The sequence below is a fragment of the Colius striatus genome, chromosome Z (assembly GCF_028858725.1).
Source record: "Colius striatus isolate bColStr4 chromosome Z, bColStr4.1.hap1, whole genome shotgun sequence".
NCBI lineage: Eukaryota > Metazoa > Chordata > Aves > Coliiformes > Coliidae > Colius > Colius striatus.
In genome coordinates this window covers 68,031,943-68,056,843 of record NC_084790.1, presented here as the reverse complement: position 1 = coordinate 68,056,843, position 24,901 = coordinate 68,031,943, and the positions used below count along the sequence as shown (strand labels likewise).

Below are 24,901 nucleotides of genomic sequence, written 5' to 3'. Positions count from 1 at the left end.
CGGACAGTGCAATTTAAATAATGCAAGACAGGGAAGCAGACTGAGCACCTACTGGCAAGATACAGCTTTGAATATCATGTTTCAATTCATGTTCCAGCCTTGAAAACAAAAGAAAAAGTCTTCATTATGGCCTATACTTAACATGCCAAAGTTTTCCACCACCATTACTCTGTAACAGACCCGTTACATGTTGCAAACAGAACCTTGCTCTTATCAGAAGTCATGCACAACGTATCAAGTCCTGAAGGGACTTCTTTCCTCTCTTCCAGGGTTCATGAGGGTAGTTTGTCATGCTAGTTTTTTTCACCTACATTCCTTTCAGGTTTCTCGCTGACCCAGCTGACGGCTGACATCATCTGGCAGCACCCTTTCAGACTTTGGCTTTCTGAGCCACATTCTGCTCTACCACCCTCTGTTTCTCATCTGAGATCAGAGATCAGACTTTCTTCACCATTCTTGCACTATAATGCGCTTTTCATGAGCTTCCAGATGCTCCATGTCTGGGCAGATATCACACACATTGCTGCCTCAACAGGTCTGATTCTCATCAACCCAGAAAAATGCCATACTAGTCCTGCCAGTCACACAGTGACAGCACCTGGCCTCTCATACTTGCTCTTCTAAGAAAGGGGTTGGAGAAAACATTGCAAACATGTTATAGAAAGTGAAACATTTTCTTGAGATGGGTGACGTAACAGTCAAACATTCCTGTGCTGTAAGCATACACTGGAAAAGTGATAACATGTCACATGTCTGTGTTCCAAGGTAATGGATTGGCATTCCTTTTTATTCTCTCCAGTATTTGCTGAATCTCCCATGGGCAGCACTGAGCAGCCTTCAATATCTTTTCCACCACAAAATTTCTATCCAGTGCTATGAACTTTAGAAGCCTCATCCCATCACTATTTGCAGACACTAGCTTAGCCTGTTGGCTAATATCCTAAGAGCAGAAGAGCTGCAGGGATCAAGTGTTTCTGTCATACCTACAAGGCCGTGCTGTTATGTTTGTACCAACCCTTCTCATCTAGAAAATAAGTATATGTGATATAAGTACACAGTGATGATCACTATATGCAGTGCTAGGCAGCATGTCTTGAGAGCCACTGTCTCTCACCTGATCATTGACATCTTGTTCTAGGTGATAAGGGCAACTAACTCACACCTCTCACTAAGTCTGGAGATTAAAAGGAGAAGAAAAACACTGATACTCACAGAGAGACGGTACCATCTCAGAAAAAAAAAGGAAGAGATCCTGGCTAAGCACCAGGCAGGAGTTTGTAGATCAGCTGGAGGCAACATTTCACGTGGAGGCTAGATCTTGGCTTTCTTGGCAGCCCCTGCTGAGTGCTACAGGATCTGGGATCCAGTCAAGATACCTCTGACACACTCAGACAAGTGGGTACCTACAGCTCCTGCTGAGCTTAAGCTGCATACATTCTTTTTTTTTCCTCTTCTTCAGGCACAGATTACTATCCTGTTTTGTTAAATAAGCATACAGTAACATTTTGTCTCCTTCAAGAACAGGATAGAGATTGTGGGATGGTTTCTTTGCTTGTTCAAATCTCTCTTATCCAGCATGCATGCAAAACCTCTCTTTCTGTTTCCTCATGGTCACACTCAAAAAGAGCTTCTCCAACCAGGTCTTTGGTGTCCTTGTTGGTTTTCCATGTATTCATGACACTTTTCTCAGTCATACAGAAATCAGTTCAATCAGCAATGCCTGCCTTTGTTATTAGGGTCCTAGGGTGACATGATCATACATTGTAATGTGCTAGGGTTAGAGTTATAGCTTCCTGATGGGCTATTATCACGGTTTAGGCCCATCTGGGTAAAAAGGACCACGATCAGCTAGGAGTACTGAGGGTCTTTGGAATGCCCAAATGACAGGGAGTGCTCAATTGCCACTTAGATCCCAGGCAAAACAAACAAGACTACTCAACTCAGGGAAGAAAACAGAAATTAATTTAATCTGCCAATAACCAAAAACATAAAACCCCAAAACAATATCAGAAAACAACAGTGGTACAATGATGAAGAGCACAAACAGCCCTTTAAGATCACCTTCTCCCCAGCCCTCCCCTCTTCCTGGACTCAAGCACCTGTCTTTACCTCCTCGTGCCCTGAGCTGCTCAGGGGTGCAGGGAAATAATGGGGGTTTCAGTCAGTCCTTTCCTGGTAGCTCCTGCTGTTTGTCTCTCCTCAAGGCAGATAAGCTCCTTACTGATCCTCCCTGTTGCACTATGGGTTCCCTCACAGGTCAGGCAGCCCTGCACAAGTCACTCCAATGTGTGTTTATCCAGAGGGCTGCAGCTCGTCTCTGCCTCTCATGTGGGTCTGCTCTGTGGTCCACAGGCATTCCAGCATGGCCTGCACCATGGCCACCTCCTCACACAGTCTCTGCCCATCTGGGCACACTCACCCGCTGCTACTGGTGGCTCTCAGTCCTGCCATCGCACTCCAAGGGTTGCAGATGCACAGCCTTCACTCTTGCCACAGGTTGCAGAGGGGTCTCTGGTCCAGCGGTCTTCTTTGACTATGTGGTCTGTATGGTCACCCTCATCTTGTACAACTCTCCCACCTCCTCTTCCAGTTCAGATTTCTCTTCCTAAATAATGATGGTAGAGGCACCAGATGGGCCTAGCCAGACTGGAGGTGGGTCCACCTCAGAGCTGGGGGACGTTTCGAGAACTTCTTACCGGGACCAACACTGCAGCTCCCTCACCCTGTTACCAAGCAAAAGGTGGCTCTACACAAACACATGACAGTTATCTATCCAAAAAATGCTGGGACAGTGAACTCTAAAGCAGCAGACAGGGATGCACCTTCTATCATCCCTAGTCCAGTTACATATGGAGAGAGTGGGAGGGAACTGGAATGCAGGAATGGCCAGGCTCATGTGGTCTCCTAAACAGCACATCTGGCTACAACTCTGGCAGGTGTACCTTGGGCTAGAGATGTCCCTTGTCTCTCTTATGTATGTTCTGAAATCAGCTGGGAACAAGTATACTTGGACACTGGAGGCTGAGAAAACTGAAATGTGTTTCACAATGATCAAATCCCTGATTCTGAGCTTGCCATATACACCAATTTCTACCTGTCTTGACACGTAACGTGTTCTGGTTGTCAGCTTTGTGTTGTATGATGAACAGGCACTGAGAACTCTACCAGGGCTGCAAAGTGAGGGATGGAATTTAGCCCACGCAATCCATTTGTACCTGCATGAGGCATGAAACTCAGTTCTGAAGCAGTCTTAAACATTATCCTTTTCATTTTAACCCTACACATGTGCTCAAGCACAGATTAATTTACTTTTACAATAGTATTTTCTTTTATTTTCTCTACTTGCCTACTTACATCATAAGGCAACTGTATCGATCAGGTAATGCTTATTCAGAGTTTGGCAGTTGTGGCAAATTACAGATAAAATCAATTTCCAAAATGCAATAGCTATCAGTAATTTTAAATGGTTTAATTACTTGTACCTTTGGCATGGAACACTATACATATAGTAAAGAACAGGAAATAACTATATAAACAATCACTCAGATGAAATTGTTGACCACATTTTTCAGAGGCTTTTACAAGGGAGTCTTTTGTGGACATTGTGCTGCATTTCAGCATCATGTTCTGTAGTTGCATCTCACTAACAGAAGAATATCAGGTCAGAACTTCCTCACACTGCCAAGAAATGCAGAAAAGCCAATGTATCTTCCTTCTGTACTTTTTTAGAAGAAAGTAGTTTAAATTTTGCTAATAAACATTTGAGATAATACACAAATTCTGAATTGAATCATGTATAGTTAATATTACCAGAGCTGAAAAAACGGCAACACTCATTGGGATGCAACTCATCCCAGCCAACGGGATCTGAAAAACTTGAATAGATTGTACTTTGAAATACAGCAATATATTTAGATATTTGAGCCAGAACTAAATCCTCAAGGATAGTGGTGGGAGCTCTATCCTGTCAATATAACCTAGGATCCAGGGTCTGAGAACAGAGTTTGACCTTTTATACCAACTATTGCTCCACTGGCAGTCTTGAACTACTCAGATTCCCATTTATGTTAAACGTAAAAAAGCAATCTTTTTCTCATTTTATTGTTACATTGAAAAATTGCATCATGCATCATGGTGTTATGTCACTCAGTGTTGACAAAAATGATTTATTTCTGCAAAATCAAGTGTTAAAAATTTTAACTGCACTTTTATTGCCTTCGTAGCTTGGTATTGAGTGCATTGAAATCTCTACATGCTTTAGCAGTGTTTTTCTAAGGAAAAAATATTTGATATCGACTTGGGATGATTACTTAAAAAACTTTTATTTTATATATTTTGCAAGATGATGCAAGTGATGGCAAATGTAGTATTCAGGTGTCATATTATCTGCTCTGCTTGCCTGGCAGAATCTTGTGGCTAAGTGACAAACACAACGATTTTAAAACCACAGTTCAATGTTTATATTTCAGAGGCATGCAGCCTTCCTTTCCAGGATCTACTATCTGCATGCTTGTTAAGTACTTTGTCACCCTACAGAAAACTGCAAAGATAGTCTCCTCACAAGGACCAGTCTCACACTGAAATGCTGACCCGGTTCCTGCCTCCACGAGAGGGCAGCAGGCCTCTGCAGTACAGCAAAATCCCTTCACAATCCATTTTAGTTAATACCGACTTGACAGTTTGATTAAGTGTAAGGAAATCTGCACAAACTGCCAGAGTAATTAAATGCATGTTATCAAATCAATCTGATTTTACAGCTACTATGTGGAAAAAATATTTTTTAGCTAATTCATACTCATAATTGTGTAAGTCCAAACATAAGATTATGCCTTCTAGTGTCTTTCACCTGTGTCCTGACATGTTAAATGCTTTGTTATTACAGACATAAATAAATATTCTGGGATGCTGTCACAGCATGGGAAGTTCATATAGGTGAAATGAAGCACTTTCTGAAGCAAAGAAGACAAAAGATTGGTTTTCAAGCTAGAAATCACCCTGATAATTTCCCATCTGGTACACTTCCCTGCCTGAAGCTCTCTGCATATACTATTGCAGTTCTTCTTGCAGCAAGCAGGACCAATCTCAGTCACCTACTTCATACTGCTCCCATCACAAACATCATAGTGTAGCAAAGTAGTAGAAAGCACCTGCATTGGAGGAGTGACACCGCCTTGCGAGTGATCTTGGTGTGACACTATGGATCTTGTCCTTCATCCACCTGGTCACCATGAAAAACCTGCAGCTGTGAGACCGTTACATAAAGAAAGGTTTTTTCAGAAAAAGTGGAATCTAAAGCTACCTTTCCTAGATGAGCACTCTGGGGGAAAAAATTAAAAAAAGGAGAAAAGCCTTTGTGAAGGGGTTTCACTCCCTTGTCTTTTTGGCAAACTTCATAGTTAAATACCTGGAGCCTGTGTCCTATTTTGAAAATAACTACACATTTGGAATTTTACATGCAGGGAAGAAAGTTTGTTTAAAAGAAGCTATGCGGTTGTTTTAGATGCTTATGTTTCTAAATAAGCCATGAACTGTGTCTAGCTAAACGTCATCTGTTCGCAAACAAGACTGTGTTTTTTTCTATATAGAAGTGAGCTGTTTCAGCAATGTTTAATCAGCCAGCACTGACCTTTCTTCTCAAATGCCACAAATGCATTTCCAATAAATGTTTAACTACCAGTTTCTAAAGGGAAAGGTTCACAACACGTGGAACCTCCTTTTAATTTTACACTCATCTTATAGTTATCACACAATATGTTTGCTATAGGGCTGTATATGTGTTTTAGGAGGTTAACATTTTTTGTCTGTTTGCCAGATGTCTTTTAACACTTGTGTTATCTCCTTTTTCATTTTGCTTCTGACATCCTTCTGTATTGTCCCAAGATAGATAAAAATACTGACAAAGGGGGAAATAATTAAGTCGATTATATAACACTGGCTAAGCTGGTGACCTTTTCTCTGAACAAATGTGTGTCTGATAATCAATCAGAATAATCTCAGGATGTAGCTATTCTGCAGTCTCTGTCCAGCATAGACAAGCTTAAGTGGATAGCTTGGCTAGAAAGCCAGTTGCCACACCAGAGAAAGCCAGTTGTCACTGGGGTTTGCAGATGCTGCCTGAGAAGTTGGGTAAGTATCAGGCATTTTATGGCACTCAGTTTTACATGCTCACAACTTGACCATTAGACCTTAAGTGTTTGATGTCAACTCACAACACTGTAGTGGAATCCCAGAAATGACCAAAATATGCACCAATGTAAGGCCAAGTGTATGGAAATGGATTCATCTAGAGAATATGGACTATCTGCTAAAAATAATTATGTTACCTTTTCAGAGTGTAAAATGTGTACCTGGATGCACTAGTGCAAAAGCAGCATCCTTTCAAATGATTGCTATTCAGTTGACAGCTTCATTGTTTCTACTTGGCTTCCACAGTAGGAACAGAGAAGTAAAATTCTTGTCCCACTTACCTCACCAGCTCCAAGAGGGACAGGGTTTCAACTCAGAACTTCAGTATGCATAGCCCTGTGAGTTAAGGGGAAAGATTATACGTTAGGAAAGATTATATGTTAGTTATACCAAAACTTTAGGTTGTAAGCAATTTGAACTGAACTATTTTACACTGAAGGAGAGTTTGCTACAAAAATCTTGCTGGGTCCAGCTGGTAGTGTGCATTTCCTTGCAGTCTTTTTATGGTGGTGGATAAGTTGGTACACATGGGATTATCATGATCTCTTTAAGCAGAATAAGTTAATACTTGATGAAATCGGTTACTAGGTGTGTGTTTTTTCTGTATCTCTGGGTCAGGATTAGAGCTACCTGGCTTCCATGGTAGGAATGGAGAAGTAAAACTCTTGCCCCACTCACCTCACTAGCTCCAAAAAGGCCAAGGTTTCAACTCAGAACTTCCGTATGCATAGCCCCATGAGTAAGGGGAAAAAATGCTAGTTATCCTCAGGCATGGACACCAAAACTTTAGGTTGTAAACATTTTGAACTGATCTTGGCTGGTTTACATTTAGGTACAGCTCTTCCTGCAGGTAACTGCTATGGACTTTCACAGTTAAGTTCACACAGATTAGTGACTCTGGGGTTTGTTACCATAACTCATATATACTCAGGCTGTTCTAATCTACTGGTTTCTACACAGCTTAAGCGCATTCATCCAAAATTATTTGGGATCTTTGCTATCAGCTGGTCTCAACTATTAAGACTGAGGTAGTGGCTATAGGTGGTTGTAAAGCATTGTTTACCCTTAAAGAAAGGGATAATTTCAATGTTTTGTGACTCTTCAGAAACCCATCTGCCACTCCAAGAACATTTTTATGATGCTGGGTTGGTAACCACTCACCAAAGATTGAAGTATTGCATTTGGAAGAGCTTTACAGATACTTATATCTGCAGAACTGTCTGTAATTCTGGGCATGGCTAAATTAGGCCAAAGTTGTGTGCACTTGCAGTAGACAGCATTTACATGTACTTCTTGAGTACGTAGTATATAGATACGCAAGGTGCTTTGCATGAAGAAAGAACATACACTTGCAAAGAAGTGCACATCTGAAACGATTTTTGCCATGCATTTGACATTGCCTGGAATGACCTCATTCTGCAGTTTCAGTTTTAGGATTTGAGACTGTACTTATCCAAACCCTGGATGTGTTCTACTGAAAAATAATCAAAATTTCTTGGATTCATCTCCTTAGGCAAATGAAAACATAAATTGATGGGCAGTACAACAAATCTACACTGTATAGAGTAAATCATCCATACCCAGGTTTGCATTTGTCAAATTAGCAGCATATTGCTTGGTCTTTTTGGTGTAACCAGGAAGGCTGGAGTCACAAGCAGTGGGATCTAGGAGAGTCTGAATCTGTAGGTATGTATGCAGTAGTATTTGTATGAGGTGCATTAATTTCTAGTGTTTGGAGCATGGCTTCACCTACACCTTTCTATTGAACTACTCTATCTTTATTTTGAGAGTTTGCTACAAAAATCTTGCTGGGTCCAGCCTGCAGTGTGTGTTTCCTTGCAGCCTTTTTATGGTGGTGGATAAGTTGGTACACGTGGGATCAGCATGATCTCTTTAAACAGAGTAAATTAATACTTGACCATAATTGGTTACTAGGTGTGTATTTTTCCTGTATCTCTGGGTCAGGATTAGAGCATTCCTGTGTGGCAGAAAATACTAACCTTGCCCTGTAGGCTATGTGCAGTTCACCATAACTCACGTGCCGCACTGCCCCACGGTTTTGCAACCGAGCGGTACAAAGAACCTGACTTCTGAGTTTTTGGGCGGGCTTCAGGAATGTGAGCACTGAAACGTTGCGAACACTTAAGAGCTAGCGGTACCCGTGTCTCAGTTCAGTTTCCCTGTCGTTCATATACCAGGTGCTTCAGGCGTCGGTTCTGCCCCCAACGCGTGGGAATGAGACACGGTTTGGTTAAAAAGAAATAAAGACATTTGCGGGCCTTGCCCGCAGCAGTCATTTCGGGTACGGGGGGGAAAGGCGAGCAGAAGGTAAGATGGGTGTCAACTAGCCTCCTCCCCATCTGGAAGGATGCGTGGCAAGGCGGAGGGGGCGGTCCCCGAGCTCTCCCCGCCCCGGCTCGGCCCGGCCCCGGCCCGGTCCCGCCCCCCGAGGGTAGAGGCGGCGGCGGCGGCGGCGGCAGCGGCAGTGACTCCACGCTCCCGACGCCAGCACCATGACGGACCGCTCCGCCTTCGACACCAATGTCATCACCATGACCCGCTTCGTGATGGAAGAAGGAAGGCGGGCGAAAGGCACTGGGGAGTTCACTCAGCTTCTCAACTCTCTCTGCACGGCCATCAAAGCCATCTCCACTGCCGTCCGGAAGGCGGGCATCGCCAACCTGTGAGTCCAGAGATGCCGGGGGCATGTCCCATCCGCATCCTCCCATGGGTCCGGGGGATCCTGCCGCCACCCGACTGTCGGGGGTGGGGATGGAGGGTGTCATCCGGAAGCGTCTGAGTGGGGTTGCACCCACTCACCCGCTTGCACAGAGCTGTAAGTTTAGCATCTTGGACTTGGTTTTCTCAAGCGAAACGGGTAGTATCACCTTTTTTTCTACTCGCAGACGTTGGTAAACCTGATAGACCTTTGTGCAATTTTTCAGCAGGTTAGGGTGCCAGGAGACCGAACAAACAAACTGGAAGACAAAGTTTGTCAAAATATGTCTGAACTACTGCTCATTTTAGACAGCAGCTTAATAGCAAAGCACCATTTTATGTACAGAGGCATTAAATCAAATCCAGTGGGGTGTTTTTTTCATAGCAACCTGTGTTTCTTTAAGAAGCTTTGGATGTCTAAGAAAAGAAAGAGCATTTAGAAAGAGCATTGATTAGGAAGTGTCTGAGATCAACCAGTCTGAATTTGCTCTGCAGATGCATCAGAAAGAAGTTAGAGCTCTTGAAATGTTAAATAACTGAAACAAGTTATGGGTATATATCGCCACAAAGTATTTTATATGTTGTTGATAAAATACTTTGTATACTAATCAGGGCTTTAGACATGGACTGCTTCATTACTTAATGGGAAACATAGCAGAGAAACAAATTAAGGCAAACGAATTTGCCTCTACAGGCTAAGTAGCAGAAAACATAACAAGCAAAAGGCTTCTGACAATACAGAGTAACATTTATTTTAAAATGTATCAGAGAACTGAAAAATTTAGTGACTGAAATAATTTTTTTTCAAAAACCCAAAAACCAGAAGCAACTACAGGAGAGAATAAAAATCCTCCACTTTATGTATGCTTGAACTATTTATCTCTGACTTCAGACTTTAAGTAACTGTGATGCTTCTTTGATCACTATGTGCCAGCCCTTTCATGTGCACCCTGTGTCTACCAGTTAAGACCAGCTTTTTCCATCTGCAGTCTGATCTGTAACACCCTAAGATGCCATTCTTTATGTCCTACATGTGTGTCTGTTGACAGCTGCCCACAGGCTCAATCCTGGTGCTGATAGCCTTGCCTAATCATCCCCCATAGCGGGTTTGACTCTCCACCAGTGATGGAGTAGCCAGCTTCAGACTTGTGAGTCTTCTTGAACACCACATTTCCTGCTGTGTGACTATGTTTTATAACTGGTGGTACTGTGCTTGAACAAGTAGGGATTATTGGGGCTCATTTCTTCAGATCGTGCTCAGGCTCAGCTGTATGCTCGGTGCTGCCCAGCAGTGGAAGTGCAAAACAGCTGGGGAAGCCTCAGTTGCTCACTAGCTGCAGGGTCTGGTGGGCAATCTGCCATGCCCCTCCCACTCCAGGAATCTCCAAGAGATGAGGTGGGAGAACTGTAGCTGTTGATATTATAGGCTGTTCTTACTCTGAGAATGAGCACTTGTGCCTCTGTTCACTTGCAAGCATGGTGTTTCAAGAACATTGTTTCCTAAAAGCAGTTGGCAGAAAAGTGTACAAGCTACTGTAGCAGAGAGAAAGATAATTATGTGGGGCTTTTTCTTTGTCTAACTGCGTTAAACTGAAGAAATGCAGTACACTCCTAAAGTACCATTCAGCATTATAACAATTTGTCAATGGTATTGATGAATCGATGAATCATAGCTGAAGTACTCCAAGAGTCAGCAAAGTATACAGAGCTGGCTATTGTTTTTCTTTTCTAAGAGCCACACTTCCCCTCTCATTTTTCTTGCTTTCGAAATCACCTATCACAAGGTCTGCTGGTACTTCCTGATGCCAGAGTTTGATTCTGATTAGCCTAAAGAGTTTTATTCATGTTCTGTACTTGTATTTCTCAGTTTTACTTACAATAAAATGTTTACTACTTAACATAAAAAGTGAGAACACTGAACCATTAGAAAGTCAATTTATCTGTGAGCAAAGTGTTCCTAGTGTGATTTGTAGGTGGTACTGTTAACCAGGGGCAAACTACAAAGAGGAGTTATAGTGTAACTAGTGCCATCAGATTCATTGTTAGTTGTAAAGTCTATTTCTAATGAAGTCTTAGCTTTCAGGTTTTGCAGCTGTGATATTTGAGCTCCAGATTTAAGAGCAGTGTTTAGGTCTTAATGTTAAATAACATAGTAACTGTAATTCAGCCTTCACAGTCTGCTCTGACTCTGCCTATAGTTCATGGACTACTGGGAGATGATTCCTTGTTTATGTGTCTCATGTTCAGCATCATCTAGACTTTTTACCACAGCCAATGTTAGCTGGTCTCAGCAAGAATCTGCTGAACAGTAAATGAAAAAGAGGAGTTTTGGATGCTATGTCTGTTCTCTAAGCCTGTCTGTTTTCCAAGATGCTTTACAAGCACAAAGTTGCTGGAAGCAGGGTGCTTTGGAGAACATAATGCCATTCTCATGAAATGCTCTCTCTTGATGTTGCTCTAGCTATGGAATTGCTGGGTCTACCAATGTGACAGGAGATCAAGTAAAGAAGTTGGACATCCTTTCCAATGACTTGGTGATTAATATGCTGAAATCATCGTTCAGTACCTGTGTTATCGTGTCAGAAGAAAACAAAGATGCTGTGATAGTGGAAACTGAAAGACAGGTTAGTAGCTTTAAAGGCTCTCCTTGCTTGATTTCAGATCACCTTTCACAGGTGTATTGTTTCAGACCTTAGAAACTGAGCTAAAAGTTTCAGAAAACATGTGCTCTTCTATACTGGTAAATGAAGGGGAAGGTTGGGAGTGTGTGAGTGTGTGTAGGTGGAGAGCATCAGTCAACATTTGTCCATTCTGTTATTTCTGCTCTCAAGACTGACATTTGTGAGTCTGGGGTTTTCTCCTAACCTCTTTCCCCTCCCTCCTTTTTCTTAATTGTGGAGGAAACTAGTTTATCCCGTCTGGTCTCTGGAACTGTGTTCTGAGTCAGTCAAGCCCTTTTGTAAAGCAATTTTGTCAGTAGGTTACTGAGCAGCTGCTCTGTGCAGGTCAAATCTCAGGTTTTTCAGTTCATGCAAATTCCCCTTGAAGCCCATAAAGGACTTAAGAACAATGAAACAAAACCAGTTACTTATTACTATTTATATTCACTTGTTTAATATAAGTTGTTGAGCAATAGTTATTTTTTTCCTAGTTAATATTTTGGTGTGCTGACTGAAAAATCTGAGAAAGAATTAGCAAAACCAAACAAATAAAACATAGTTTAAGAAGTATAATGATGTTTCCTTTGTCAAAGCAGTCATTTATCACAGAGGGAGGCTCAGTGTCAATGCTTTTCTAAATGAAATGTGGGCTAATATAGTGATTTTATCAGAATTCCCATCCAGAATATCTACCTGCAAAAGAAACTATTGCTGGACTTAAATAAGTTTCTGGCATATAGGGGGAAGTCAACCAAAAAGCAAGGAAACATATAATGTTGTTATACATTATTATTTAAATAACTGTAGATAAAATAAGCTATTTAAGAGGTATGGTTGCTTCAGATGTTTTCTCTGTACTGGCAATTTGCTGGATCCTTAAAGAATCCTCAATACAGTATTCCTTTTGAGGAGTGTGGGTGTAAACTCACCCAAAACCAGAATAACCACAAACTGGCTAAGGTAATTTCCATCCATCTGTCCATTCAGAGCAGAGATTAAGTGAAATGTATAGTTCATGAATGTCAGGTGATAAAGGCCTTTTTAATGACTCTAATTCCATCTCCCATGAAAAAAATACTGATATTCCTCATTTGCTTTTTTCCTTAATTCATAAAACTGTTTTGTTTGAGATGAGATTGGTAGATATTACAAGGTATCTATCAAAATTGATCAGTGTGAATGAAATAGATAAGCTAAACTAATCATTAAAAAGTATTTGACTTTTTTTTTTTTTTTAGTATAGTAAACATCATGCAAAAAACCTTCACCTTTCCCATCTAGTTGTCTATTAGCTACTTTAAAGATTTTCCAGTGTCTGCCCCAGCACACAGTGGTAATCAAGAATGAGTTCAGCTCCTTTATAATCTTTAAAAGCCTTTTAGTTTATACTGTTTCAAAAGTCTCTGAGAAAAAAATATTCAACTATCTTTATTTTGGAAAACTGGGTAAATAATGTCACTGCTCTAGTTATTCCCTCTTTTGTACTTTCTAGGGTAAATACATAGTCTGCATGGACCCTCTAGATGGCTCATCAAACATCGACTGCCTTGTTTCCATTGGGACCATCTTTGCCATCTATAGAAAGGTAAAAAGCTTTCATCTAGGACAGGAAAAACTATTATTGTGCACATTTTGATGAAACATAATTTCATGTAAAGATTTAACAAGATCTAACTAAACCTGTTTGTGATGAGAATTACGGGACCAGCTTTAAGTTAAATCTGCTGTTTCAGACACACTTGAAAGAAACATTTGTAAGTGGCTTGCACTAGTCTTTTAGAAGATGGCACCTATATATCCATGGAAGGATGGCTCATATTTTAAATAAAGGAATTACTCTTTAGAAACAAATCAAGTCTTAGACTCCATGAATATTTGTGTTGAGACAAAATACCATGTGGTTGTCATCTACCTGAGGAATGTGCTTTCAGGTTTCCTGCTTCTCTGCAGTAATAGTTCTGTTAGCCTGAGGATAGTCTTCAAACATAAATCAGAGATGAAACATGGCGTGTGTATTTGAAGTGTCTAATTTGCTCCAAAAGGCAGAAACATTGTCCGAAGGAGCTTAAAACACTAGACTTAACATGTCACAAGACGGAGGGGAAAAAAGTAAGTCAGAACACGTCTGACTGTCCATTTTAATCATCTTTTGTATGTTGTCATACAACCCAAGGTAACTATTTTCAGCTTCATTATTTGTATGACGGAAAAGAAAATTAACAAATCCCAAGTACTTTTGATTGATTGTGAACTCTGTGAGTCATGTTTCACTGCTGTTAAACTGTACCTTGGAGTTTTCCTGTGTGCTGTGCTCATCATCACTCAGGTACACAGCTCTATATTATCTCCTTAATCCTTTCCTGCTTCCTGCATTCCAACTAGGCTTATAAGAGTGCTTTTCTATATCAAAGTGTTTGTCTCCTCTATGTAATTTGTATTAGTGCATCCATTAAGAATCTCAGTTGTGGATCCTAGAGCAGCATTTGTGCCACCTCATGTACAGATATAGAGTAGCTGTAGAAGTGAAAGCTGACTATATTCCTTTTTATTCTAGGTGTCTCCTGGTGAACCTTCTGGGAAAGATGCTTTACAGCCTGGGCGTAATCTTGTGGCAGCTGGTTATGCTCTCTACGGGAGTGCCACAATGCTGGTACTGGCCACTTCTGCTGGAGGTGTGAACTGTTTCATGCTGGATCCGGTGAGAATGTCTTCTGCTTCTTTGGTAGAGATACCAACATTAGAAATATCTTTATTAAGGATAACAATGTACTGTCTATAAGAGCTCTTTGTCCCCATAAAAAAATCAAACAAAGGAGCAATTTTCAAGCTAACGTGGAGAAATGAAGTACACTGAACAACACATCAGCAGTAATGTCAAGAAATTTTTGCATTCTAACTGCCCGCTGCAGCAGTGCTATGAGTGGTTTAACAGTAGGAAGGCAGCTGAGTCAGTGACGCAAAAACCCACGTGCCAAATCATCCAATATTTAAAATAAGTTGTTTTCTGCAATGCAGAATACACTTTAAGACTTGTTTGTCTTTTCCTTTTCACTAGAACGTTAGTAAACCAGAGAAGCAGAAATATTTAACCCTCTTCTGTGTTTTCAGGTTCCATCATGATGTGTAAAAGAGTAAGTGACATATATGGGTGCATTTGATGGTTCAGCATGTGTTGCTATGAGTTTTAAAAGTAATACTGATCCTAACAGAAAGTAGTTTACTTTAGTGAGCTGGTTTTTTTTGAAATCAGTTAGCCAGACTCTGCCACTTGCCATTACAGTTTTGGAACCTGTAGTGATCAAGCAGCAGAAGATAAAATTCGGTGCTGCATGCTATAACAAGTAGCTGCATGTATTTTTGTCTATGTTCAATAGCAGAGTTAACTTTGAGCATAAATGCATGTTATATTTATTTTTATCACTAACTTCAAAATTTACTTGAGTGAAAACTAAACAGACTGACCCTTGTTTACAGAGATTGGCTCTTTTGACTCCAGACTTCCAGTTAGCCCAAGTTAAGATGAACTGGAATTTATTAATACCTACAGCTGTTTGAAGATGTTTATATGTTCCTTCAACCTGCACTCTTGGTGTCCAAACTCCTTAGAGCCGTACTTTTATTCTAAGTCCAGAAAAAGACTAAATTTACAGGAAACAGCTCTCTTTTATTGGCAGAGAAAAATGATAGAGAGCTGGGGATGGTAGTAAAAAGCAGCTTGGACGACCCCAGGATTCATGCTCTGTCTGTGTTTTCTGGATAAGCAAAACCCTTTGTATCTGAATTGCAAGTGCCACTTTTTTAATATACTTTTTTTTTCAAATGGGAAATGAATGAGTGATTAATGATAACAAATTGGTTTTCTTTCTTAATATTAGGCAATTGGAGAATTCATTTTGGTGGATCAGGATGTGAAAATCAAAAAGAAGGGAAATATCTACAGTCTCAACGAAGGCTATGCTAAATATTTTGATCCTGCAGTCACAGAGTATCTCAAAAAGAAGAAATTCCCTGAGGTAAAAGGTCCTGTTTTATAGTTGATGTGACCATTTATTTCACCATCCTTCAGTACTTCACTGCCCCTCTTTTATTTTTTTCCCCATTCTTCTATTTTTCCCCCCTCTTTTTTTTTTTTCCCCTCTCTTCTTTTTTTATTTCTTTTCCCCCACCTTCTTCCTTTTTCCTCCTTCCACTTCTTCTTTCCCCCCCCCCTTCTCTTTTTTTCTTTTTTTTCTTCCTTATCTTCCTTCCTGTTTGAGTAACCATGCTAGAGGCAAAACTGGGCATTTGGTAGTCAAGTAGAGAGGAAATATCATCCAGTGATGAAGAAATATAGCCAACGTGTGTTAGACTGCTGCTTCCTCACTGCAGTGTCCGAGTAGCCAGAGAGCTGAGTTAGGATAGCAGTGAGTCATTGCTCAGTGGTAAGACAAGCTAGGTCCTGAGGAGACCCCTTGCTTGAAAAGCTAAGATAGTTTCAGGGTCTATTTGGTGGTTGTGCTGCTGTTTGCGGTGTCAGGAAGCCTGAAGCTCTAATGAGTGCCTGTAAAGATCATATGCATCCTCATGCCTTACTTCTATTGTCACTGGAGTTATTACATGGACAATGAACTGCAAGCATGTCCTGTTGTTAAGTGTGTGCCTTCTTGACTTCCTAATCTTGCTTTAAATAAGCACTGGTGTTTTCTTCTGGCATCTTGCTGGGCTTGAGGTGTTGTTTATTAAAATATTAAAATTTACTCTCTGGACTATAGGGAAGAAATATTGTTGGTAGTCAACTTTTTTTTAACCAAAGAAGATGTAGAAGCTGGCAAAAATGGGTAGAAGGAGTAGGAAAAAACACTTCTTCTCCTCCTTTATGTGTTTTTCTGCTACAAGAGGGAAAAAAAACCAAACCAACATCAGTTCCTAGCACTTGATCCTTTTGATACTAGAAATGCAATATTTTCCAAATATTGGAGAGCTGGGATGCATATTCTATTGTTAGCATTACCACTCATCTATCCTGAAATCTTCTGTTAGTCCTTTCTCTTGGATTTTCCCTATTAGAAAATGAGGAGGAAACTGAAATTTTCACCAAAATTACATTGAATATTATCAGTTGATCAAAATATGGAGGAGGTAGATGTTATGACCACAGGGGGAGGGGCGTACAGGGGTGCAGGGGGGAGTGGCAGATATTAATCTGATGTGCTTGAAAGTTATATGTATTTAAATGTCTTTCTGTAGGATGGCAGTTCACCATATGGTGGGAGGTACATAGGATCTATGGTGGCTGATGTGCATCGCACACTGGTGTATGGAGGAATCTTTCTGTATCCTGCTAACTCCAAAAGTCCCAAAGGAAAGGTAAACCTGAATAAGCCCAATTATAGAAAACAGTACATTATCTAGATATTTCACTACTGCAGATCAGTATTTTGATTGCAAAGGACATGCTTTACAACTTGGTAGCTTGCAGCTCTGGTGTGTGGTTATGGTCACCCAGCCATGCTGTCATGAGTGACAGCAACCTGTTGTCAGATACCTATTTTAAGGCTGTTGCTAACCTCTTTCAACTACGCTGACTTCTCTGTATCTCCAAACATATTCAGATTATGGAACATACCAGGGAATATGCTGTTGAGTTTTCTCTCTAAAAACTGTGCTGGCCTCAGCCAGGCGAAACATTGCAAACTACCGATATTACCCTGAGATTCCTATTGCAAGCTATGCTATAAGAAGCCTAAATGTTGTGCATCCCTTATGAGATACTGCCAAAGGGATTGGCACCTTGTGCTCGGTAACACTGTCTTCCATGGAGGAACTATGCCTGACTGACTCTTACAGGACCATGGTCAATCAGGGAACATCACACATACACTTAGAGGCTGACAAGGGGACTGTTTATTCAGCAAAGACCTTTCATCTGTTTTGTAATGGTCCGTAAATTATTGCCTTGGTTTGTAGATAAGGTGCAGTTATTCATTAGAGAATGGCACACTCGGGGCCAGTGTTTCTCTTTTCACACAGGCCTACACGGTCTGTTGCCCTGTTAGAACTTATGTCTTACATACAAGCTTTATCTCTGTGTAAAGAGCACAATGCAAACATCAGCTATGGAAAAAGCACTCAAATTGGGAAAATACAGCATTCATTGTGTTTTGTTTAAAAGAAAAACCCACACCATTTCATTTGTGAATCAAAGTTTAGATGAAATATGGAGTACTTGGAGTGCTGATTGGTTTTAAATCAAATGCTAAATATATTTACATTTCATAATTCCCAGCATTGCCTGGGCTGATCATTGCCATTTTGATTTTTGTTTTCTAGCTGAGACTGCTCTACGAATGCAATCCTATGGCGTTTGTTATTGAGAAGGCTGGGGGAATAGCAACAACTGGGCATCAAGCAATACTTGATATAGTGCCTGAGGATATCCACCAAAGATCGCCTATTGTCTTGGGATCTCCTGATGATGTGAAGGAGTACCTTGAGATAGTCAAGAAGCATTCAGCTAAGTAGGAAATGCTTGCTAGAGTCACTGTGCAGAGGGAAAGAAGTGCCTTACAGCTGAACCAAAAAACACTGCAGTACTATGAGATTGAACTGTCTGACCTCTGTAGCAGAAGAACAAACAAACCATATTTTCATAAGATTTTTTAAAAATTAAATCTTGTGTAATGGCATTGTGCAATGAAAGGCATTAAAAGATTGCATTAAGGGGATCACTGAAATTAAAAGCAAGAAAAAAATACTGCTTTTTTCATTTGTAATTTTACAAAAGCCACTGCACTACAAAGAAATACTGTGTTGCATTCAGTAACTAGGGGAAGACTCAACTTTCTTGGACAAGCTACATACTACCACCTGAATATCTGTCCTCTTCTAAAAATCTTTGAGGGAAGACTCTACAGCCTGTTACAGGAAGTGACCTTTCCTAGGCCAGTCTCTACTTCTTGGACTATAAAAATAAATGCTAACATGGCTACTTTCACACATTGTTTCTAGACCGCAGAAATTATTCACTGTACTTCACTCTGGAATTATCACTCCGGGATTATTTTGACTGAGAACTAACATTTGTGAAACATGCACATTAGTGTATAGCATCATAGAATGGTTTGGGTTGGAAGAAACCTTAAACATCAGCTTCTATCAAAGCCCCATCCAGCCTGGTTTTGAACAGTGATAGGGATGGGGCAGCCACAACCTCTGTAGGCAACCTCTGCCAGTGCCTCACCACCCTCACAGGGAAGAGCTTATTCCCAATATCTAATTGAAATCTGCCCTATCTCAGTTTGCAGCCGTTATCCTTTATCCTATAACTGTGTGCCTTTGTAGAAAGTCCCTCCCCAGCTTTCTTGTAGGCCCCTTTAGGTACTGGAAGGCTGCTGTAAGGTCTTCCCAAAGACTTCTCTTCCCCCGCCCTCACAACCCCAAATATCTCAGCCTGTCTTCATAGCAGAGGTGCTCCAGCCCTCTGGTCATTTTCATGGCCCTCCCCTGGACTCACTTCAGCAGGTTCATGGCCTTCTTATGGTGGCGGCTCCAGAGCTACAGGAGATGTCTCACAAGAGCAGAGCCCAGGGTGTGAATGATCTCCCCTGATCTGCTGGCCATGCTGCTTCTGATGCAGCCGAGGGTATGGCTTTCTGGACTGGAAACACTCCTTGCTGGGTCATATTAAGCTTCTCATCAACCAAAGTTAATTCTGATACATGCTTTTAATATTGCCAGTTGGCAGTCTATCACATCTAGTTACACAAGGATGGAAAATGACATTTTGAGGGTGTATTTTGAATTCGATAAGGAGCTTGTCACTTCTGCTGTGATGAGCTGGCTCTTTGCCAGAAATTAACTGGCTTACTTGATGAAAAAATGAACCTTCATGTTGCTAGCAACCCCCACCAGGTGTTCTTTGTGTTATTTTGAGAGTGTGCATTACTATGGGAAAGGATTCTGCTGCATAAGCAAAAACAAGTTGTTAAGATTCCCATGGGGTGTACTGACATTTAATATGCTGATTCAGAGCATGCTGCTGGGAACACAACATTAGTGCTTGGAAGCTAGATGGGCTGTCCACCTGTCTGGATACAGTTTATGGCTATGGCTCACAAGCTTTTTTAGTCAGTCTAAATCTGCAAATCTTTGACATTTCTCTCTAAACATTTACTTTTGCCAAACCCAAACTAAGGGACAAACAGGTGTCACTGTTCGGTAGACTGCCATTGAACATTGACTCAAGCCATGGTCAGGGATGCTCTGTCTGTGAGCACAATGAGTTATAAATCTGCCTGTCTGAGTTTTTTTTGTACATCAGTGCTGATGGACAATCTGAGTTTAGTTCTTCCTGTAAAACAAGAATCACAGCATGTGTGGGAACCTAGAGGCCATGACATGAAGGCATGCTCTCTGTGGACTTACACCAAAAAAAAACCCTGCAGGCCTTTGTTCTGACACAAGTTGCATTTGGGGCATTTGGAAGCATGCTGCCAAGACTTAGATGGATGTATTAGTTGGATGGATTTGTTTTCCAAAATGATACAGGACAAGGCATTTCTGGCAGGGACAGGACAGCCTATTTTCCACTGAAAATGCCATTTCTGATGGGGCTTTGTTAGTGAAGACAGGGCTTTCAGGGACCCGAGTCCTTAAAGGATTGAGGCAGTTCTGGAAATCTCCATTGAGTATGCTGTCATGCTGTCTAATTTACAATTAATTCCACTCTGGGAGAAAGCTCAAAACCACATCTCTCAGCAAGGTGGCCATGTTGCCAATCTTGGAAGCAGCCTGAAAGAGTGGCTTTACTACTCTGGCTTGTGAGTTCTGTGCCATGAGAGAGAACTTCTTGTGACCAGACAGCAAGTGGGAAAGCCAAGTGCAGGAAGACTACTGTGGCCTGGACTTTTCTTCACAGGCTGCTCATGTGCTAGAACCACTGCTTCTTCCTCTGCCTTTTCATGTGAGCAGTTAAGTACTAAGATATTGACATGCTATGACTTTTGTAAGACAAAAAAACCCAGTTCTTGTGTCTGTTTTGTCTTCATGTTGTGATTTCAAAAGAAACAGCAAGTCTCAACTTGGATGGAGCAAAGCTGTTAGGTGCAGCTAGAGATTCCTACCTTACAGACTGCAACACTTCACAAGTGAATTGCTCTGGCACATACCCTGTAGCACTTCAAAACTCCTCGGGTTCAAAACATTTGAAGTTCAGCAAAGCAGATACATCAGGTAGGATGCTGAGAAATACTCTAAACCTCTCAGAAGTTCAGGGTGCTCCTCCTAGAAGAAAGCACATGACTGTTGTAATGCACAACTGTTTTGGATCCTTAAAATTTTTAATTCAATCTGTCCCCAGAGCCATAGGTAGATGCACTTTTTAAATTGAATACACTAAGAAGAGGATAGCTAGAAGCCCTTACAATTTTTTTTTTTGTCTGGCTTTCCACTTACTGGTTCAGAATACAATGCCTCTCTAATCTGTTGGCACATCTGGACAGACAGTATCCACAGCAGCCATTTTTGCCTAGTTATGGTAATTTCTCAGCTGTATTCTGCCCTCAGCCTCTTCAGAAATCTCTGGGCTGCATATATCTATTTTAAGACACCACATTGGCAGCAGGTAAAGGTTATAGAAGGAAAGGCAATACTGCCCATGTTTGATGGGTCAATTTCCAGTGTTTTTGTTTGCTCATAGTCTGACATTTTATAGTTAGCATTTTTCACATTGTGAGATGAGGGTTTTTTTCTGCCTGTAATATATAAGCCCACTTTTGAAAGGCATCCCCATGTAGTCAGATTCAGCAATATTCCACAGCCTGTTTCCCAGAGCTTACCCTGCGTTTCAATGCAGGGCGAGAGGGTGGTTTTGTCACAAATTCCATCTGCAGCCCCTTGTTGCAGTACTATCCACTGTCTCCCTCAGAGGCTGAACTGTGGCATTTGGTGAAAAAGGTCACTAGCTCCAATTTCAGCTGGCACCATCCAAGCAACTAACATTTCAAATCAGTCAGAAAAGGTGTCACCTTTAAGGCACAGTGTTATCCTATATGCCAGTGGAAGAGTGAATCATCCCTGAGAACTCTTGTGCAGTCTTTACATCAGAAGGCAAATCTCCCATGGAGCTGTCAAATTGAGTTGTTTGGGTTTTTTTTTTTTTAAATGTTTCTATGTTATTCCAATTAATGTTACTGAGCTTTCTCAGGCTTATAAAGAATTGTCACACATTTTTGGAACAATATGATTTCTCCTCTCCTCCTGCCCTAATCTTGCAATTAAATGGTAATTATCTATGTAGCTTAATCATTCCACTTAATGATTCAGGTTTTTATCATTCAGTGGGATCACAATATTTATGAAAACAGGGCAAAGATTTTACAAAACGCAGTCATGATGCTTTTAGCCAAGTTTTATTCTTTTGTTTCTCTTCTTGCCCCACTGTTGGTTTTGATTTTTCTGAAAAACTTGAATGTAGAGCCTATGTTTCTTACATATTAGTGTAAGTGAAGTTCTTAAGTACTGAAAGAGTATTATTTGAGCAGCAGCTCAAAGTATTGTGTTTTACACATACTAAAAAGCACCCAGGACTTGTAAAAAAAAAAAAAAGGGGGGGGATTTTTCAGTTAAAAGAAACAAAGAAAGAGGCAAATAATGTACTTATTATCTCTGAGAATACCCTTTGATCCACTAACTCCAAAACAAACTTTCTGTTAGAAGATATTCTGAACTTTGTCTTTCTGACCAGTGTAAAAGGTCAGTTGGAATGAACAGTAAAGAAGATCTGCATGTGATGTTTTCACAAATGTTAGAAACCATAGGGCTATACCCACCTCACTTCTGGTTTGCGATATTGATTTGGTATGCTGATGGTGTTCTATCTACACATCTGAGAGCTTTTCTGTTAAAAGCATTTTGGTACTGGTCAGGCTGACAACTGCTATGATGATGAAATAATGTGCAGAATGTAGTGTCTGTACTGTAGGCCAGCAGGTCTGTTTGCACATAAAAGGTGTCTCCTTCTTTTATTAATAGCTATTTCAGATCTTCCTGGATATGTTATATTTTGGTTTTGTACAACATCTGTTCAAAAAAAGAAAGACTCTTAACCTGGCAAAAGGTGGTGTGGAATATTTATCTTGTGACATGAATGGTATTGTGTACTTTTGAATAGATCACAGTGGTAGAAAAAAGACATCTTCAAGATCACTTCCTTTTTCAACCATTGCAAAACCAGGAGCTCTAATCACTAGTCCTTTCTTTTCTTTAGAATGAGACTAGAAATACATCCCCAAAGCTAGGCACACGGAATGCAAGCAGCACTGAACTGTGTCTTTCTACTTGTTGCTAGTGTGCAGTGTTGTCAGTCTCTAAGACCTTCACTTTAGGCAGGTTTCAGAGATTATAAACTTAAGCATTCAGATCCCTTTACAATTCTGCAAGTAATGTATTGCTCATGGGTAAAGAAATGGTTTTTTTTAGAAAAATCCGAAGAAATGCTAAATATTAAAACAGAAATACAAAGGGAAATAAAAATTCTTTGCCTACAGCTGCAGTTCCTATTAACAAAAGCAAAGCTAGGTATATGTTTTGTTACTGAATTCTGTTTCTGTCTTCCTAGCATGATTGTAGTGCAGTAGCTTGGGTTAAATGAATGAGAGCAATGAAACTCAACAAAACTTTTCTTTTTTGGATGAGATCCTGTGTGACCTACTCTAGTAGGTCCTGCTCTAGCAGGAGGGGTTGGACTAGACGATCTTTTGACATTCCTTCCAACCCTTAAGATTCTGTATTTCTATGATTGTTTAGCTCCAGATTTTCTTGTTTTGCTTGTGAGCTTTTCAGATCTTCTGCTTGAAAATAAGTGTTGCTGATAAATGAAATGAAGGCTACAACATCTAATTGTTCTTACCATCTCACCCAAGTGCGAAGATAGTGCTGTAATTAAAGTCTGTAATTCCAGTGTTCCAGATAGCACATACCTAGCCCACTGATATTTATGTCTACCTTCACAGTAGCACTGTGAGATCCAAGGACACTGCCCACGGCCAAGGAGTTACTGGTGGCATGATTTCAAACTTGGACATATTTGCTCGGTGTACCACAGTACCAAAGCAGACAGAATTTCATTTTGTGAGTTATGACACAGCCAGGCTTAAACTAGATAAATCATTGTAAATCACTGATGACACAATCACACTGTAACCAGTCCAGCTGCAGCTCACCAGTACCTCTTATTCACACAAGCCCTACAGTATTACAAGTAGCCCAGAGCAGGAATGAAGTCACTAAAATGAGATTGTAGCAGGCCAACCAGCAAGGTAAAATATCTTTAATAAGTATGTGTCTAGATGTACCCTGCACCTCCAGCTGCTTCCTCTGGGATGTGCCATACACATGCAAAACCTTCCTTTATGGAGGAGGCCAAAAGAATTAGGTGAGCACACAGGGATAGGGGCGATGTGGGAAGGGAACTTTACCATCCTGAGCCACAGCAGGACTATGAATCTCACTGACCAGAGGGTGGGTCCTCTGCTGCTGGGCATTATGGCATGTGTGAGTATTGACATCCTATGCCTTCATTTCTGATGCCTTGATGATTTTACCTGGGCCAGGTTTTTTGGTAGAGGGAGAGTTGCCTGGGAGGCTTCTTTAAACAAAGAGCTGTCAGAAGCTGCCCCTGTAGATGACCAGGCAAGTGCCAGTCAATTCTAAGATAGACTCTGCAGCTGACCCAGGCCTGGCCAATTAGTGACTGAGGTAACAGCTCTGTGATTAATGTATTTGAGAAGGAGAAGTTGCTGCACAGTTGCTAAACTGCAGCAGCAGAGAGTGAGAATGTGAGAATATCTCTGCAAACACCAAGGTCGGTGGAGGAGAAGGAGGAGGGTCCTGAGGCCCTGAAAGACTCCCCTGTGACCTGTGGTGCAGCCCATGGTGAGGCGGCTGTGCCCCTGCAGTCCATGGAGGCCACTGAGTAGCAGAGATCCACTCGCAGCCCATGGAGGACCCCACGCCAGAGCGGGTGGATGCTTGAAGAAGGCTGTGATTCTGTGGGAAACCCACAATGGAGCAAGTTCCTGGCAGGACCTCGGAGTCTGTGGGGAGAGAGGAGCCCATGCCAGAGCAGGTTTCTTGTCAGGACTTGTGATCCTGTGAGGGACTCAGGCTGGAGCAGTTTGTCCCTGAAGGCTTGTTCTTCTGGTGGATGACCCACACTGGGGCAGGGTGTGAGGAACTGTCCCTGTGGGAGGCCCCATGCTGGAGCAGTCTGTGAGGAACTGTAGCCCATGGGAAGGACCCACTCTCGAGAAGTTCGTGAGGGCCTGTCACCCATGGGGAGGGACCTCACACTGTAGCAG

At 41.3% G+C, this 24,901-nt stretch overlaps 1 protein-coding gene across 1 annotated transcript; it reads left to right on the top strand.

The window, feature by feature from the left end:
- Nucleotides 1-8,664: 8,664 nt before the first annotated feature.
- On the top strand, nucleotides 8,665-18,297 carry LOC104561519 (fructose-1,6-bisphosphatase 1). Its single transcript, XM_010207220.2, has 7 exons — nucleotides 8,665-8,869; nucleotides 11,366-11,528; nucleotides 13,057-13,149; nucleotides 14,119-14,262; nucleotides 15,440-15,577; nucleotides 16,791-16,910; nucleotides 17,874-18,297. Exons 1-7 carry the CDS (start codon nucleotides 8,700-8,702, stop codon nucleotides 18,063-18,065), a joined length of 1,020 nt encoding a protein of 339 aa, XP_010205522.1. The 5' UTR covers nucleotides 8,665-8,699; the 3' UTR covers nucleotides 18,066-18,297.
- The last annotated feature ends 6,604 nt before the right edge of the window (nucleotides 18,298-24,901 follow it).

What these genes read in the sequence shown, in the direction of transcription:
- LOC104561519 (XM_010207220.2), top strand. Translation starts at nt 8,700, where the DNA reads ATGACGGACCGCTCCGCCTTCGACACCAATGTCATCACCATGACCCGC. An exon ending in TAGTGGAAACTGAAAGACAG is followed by an intron (nt 11,529 to 13,056) that starts GTTAGTAGCTTT and finishes TGTACTTTCTAG; the next exon opens with GGTAAATACATAGTCTGCAT. An exon ending in TCTTTGCCATCTATAGAAAG is followed by an intron (nt 13,150 to 14,118) that starts GTAAAAAGCTTT and finishes TTTTTATTCTAG; the next exon opens with GTGTCTCCTGGTGAACCTTC.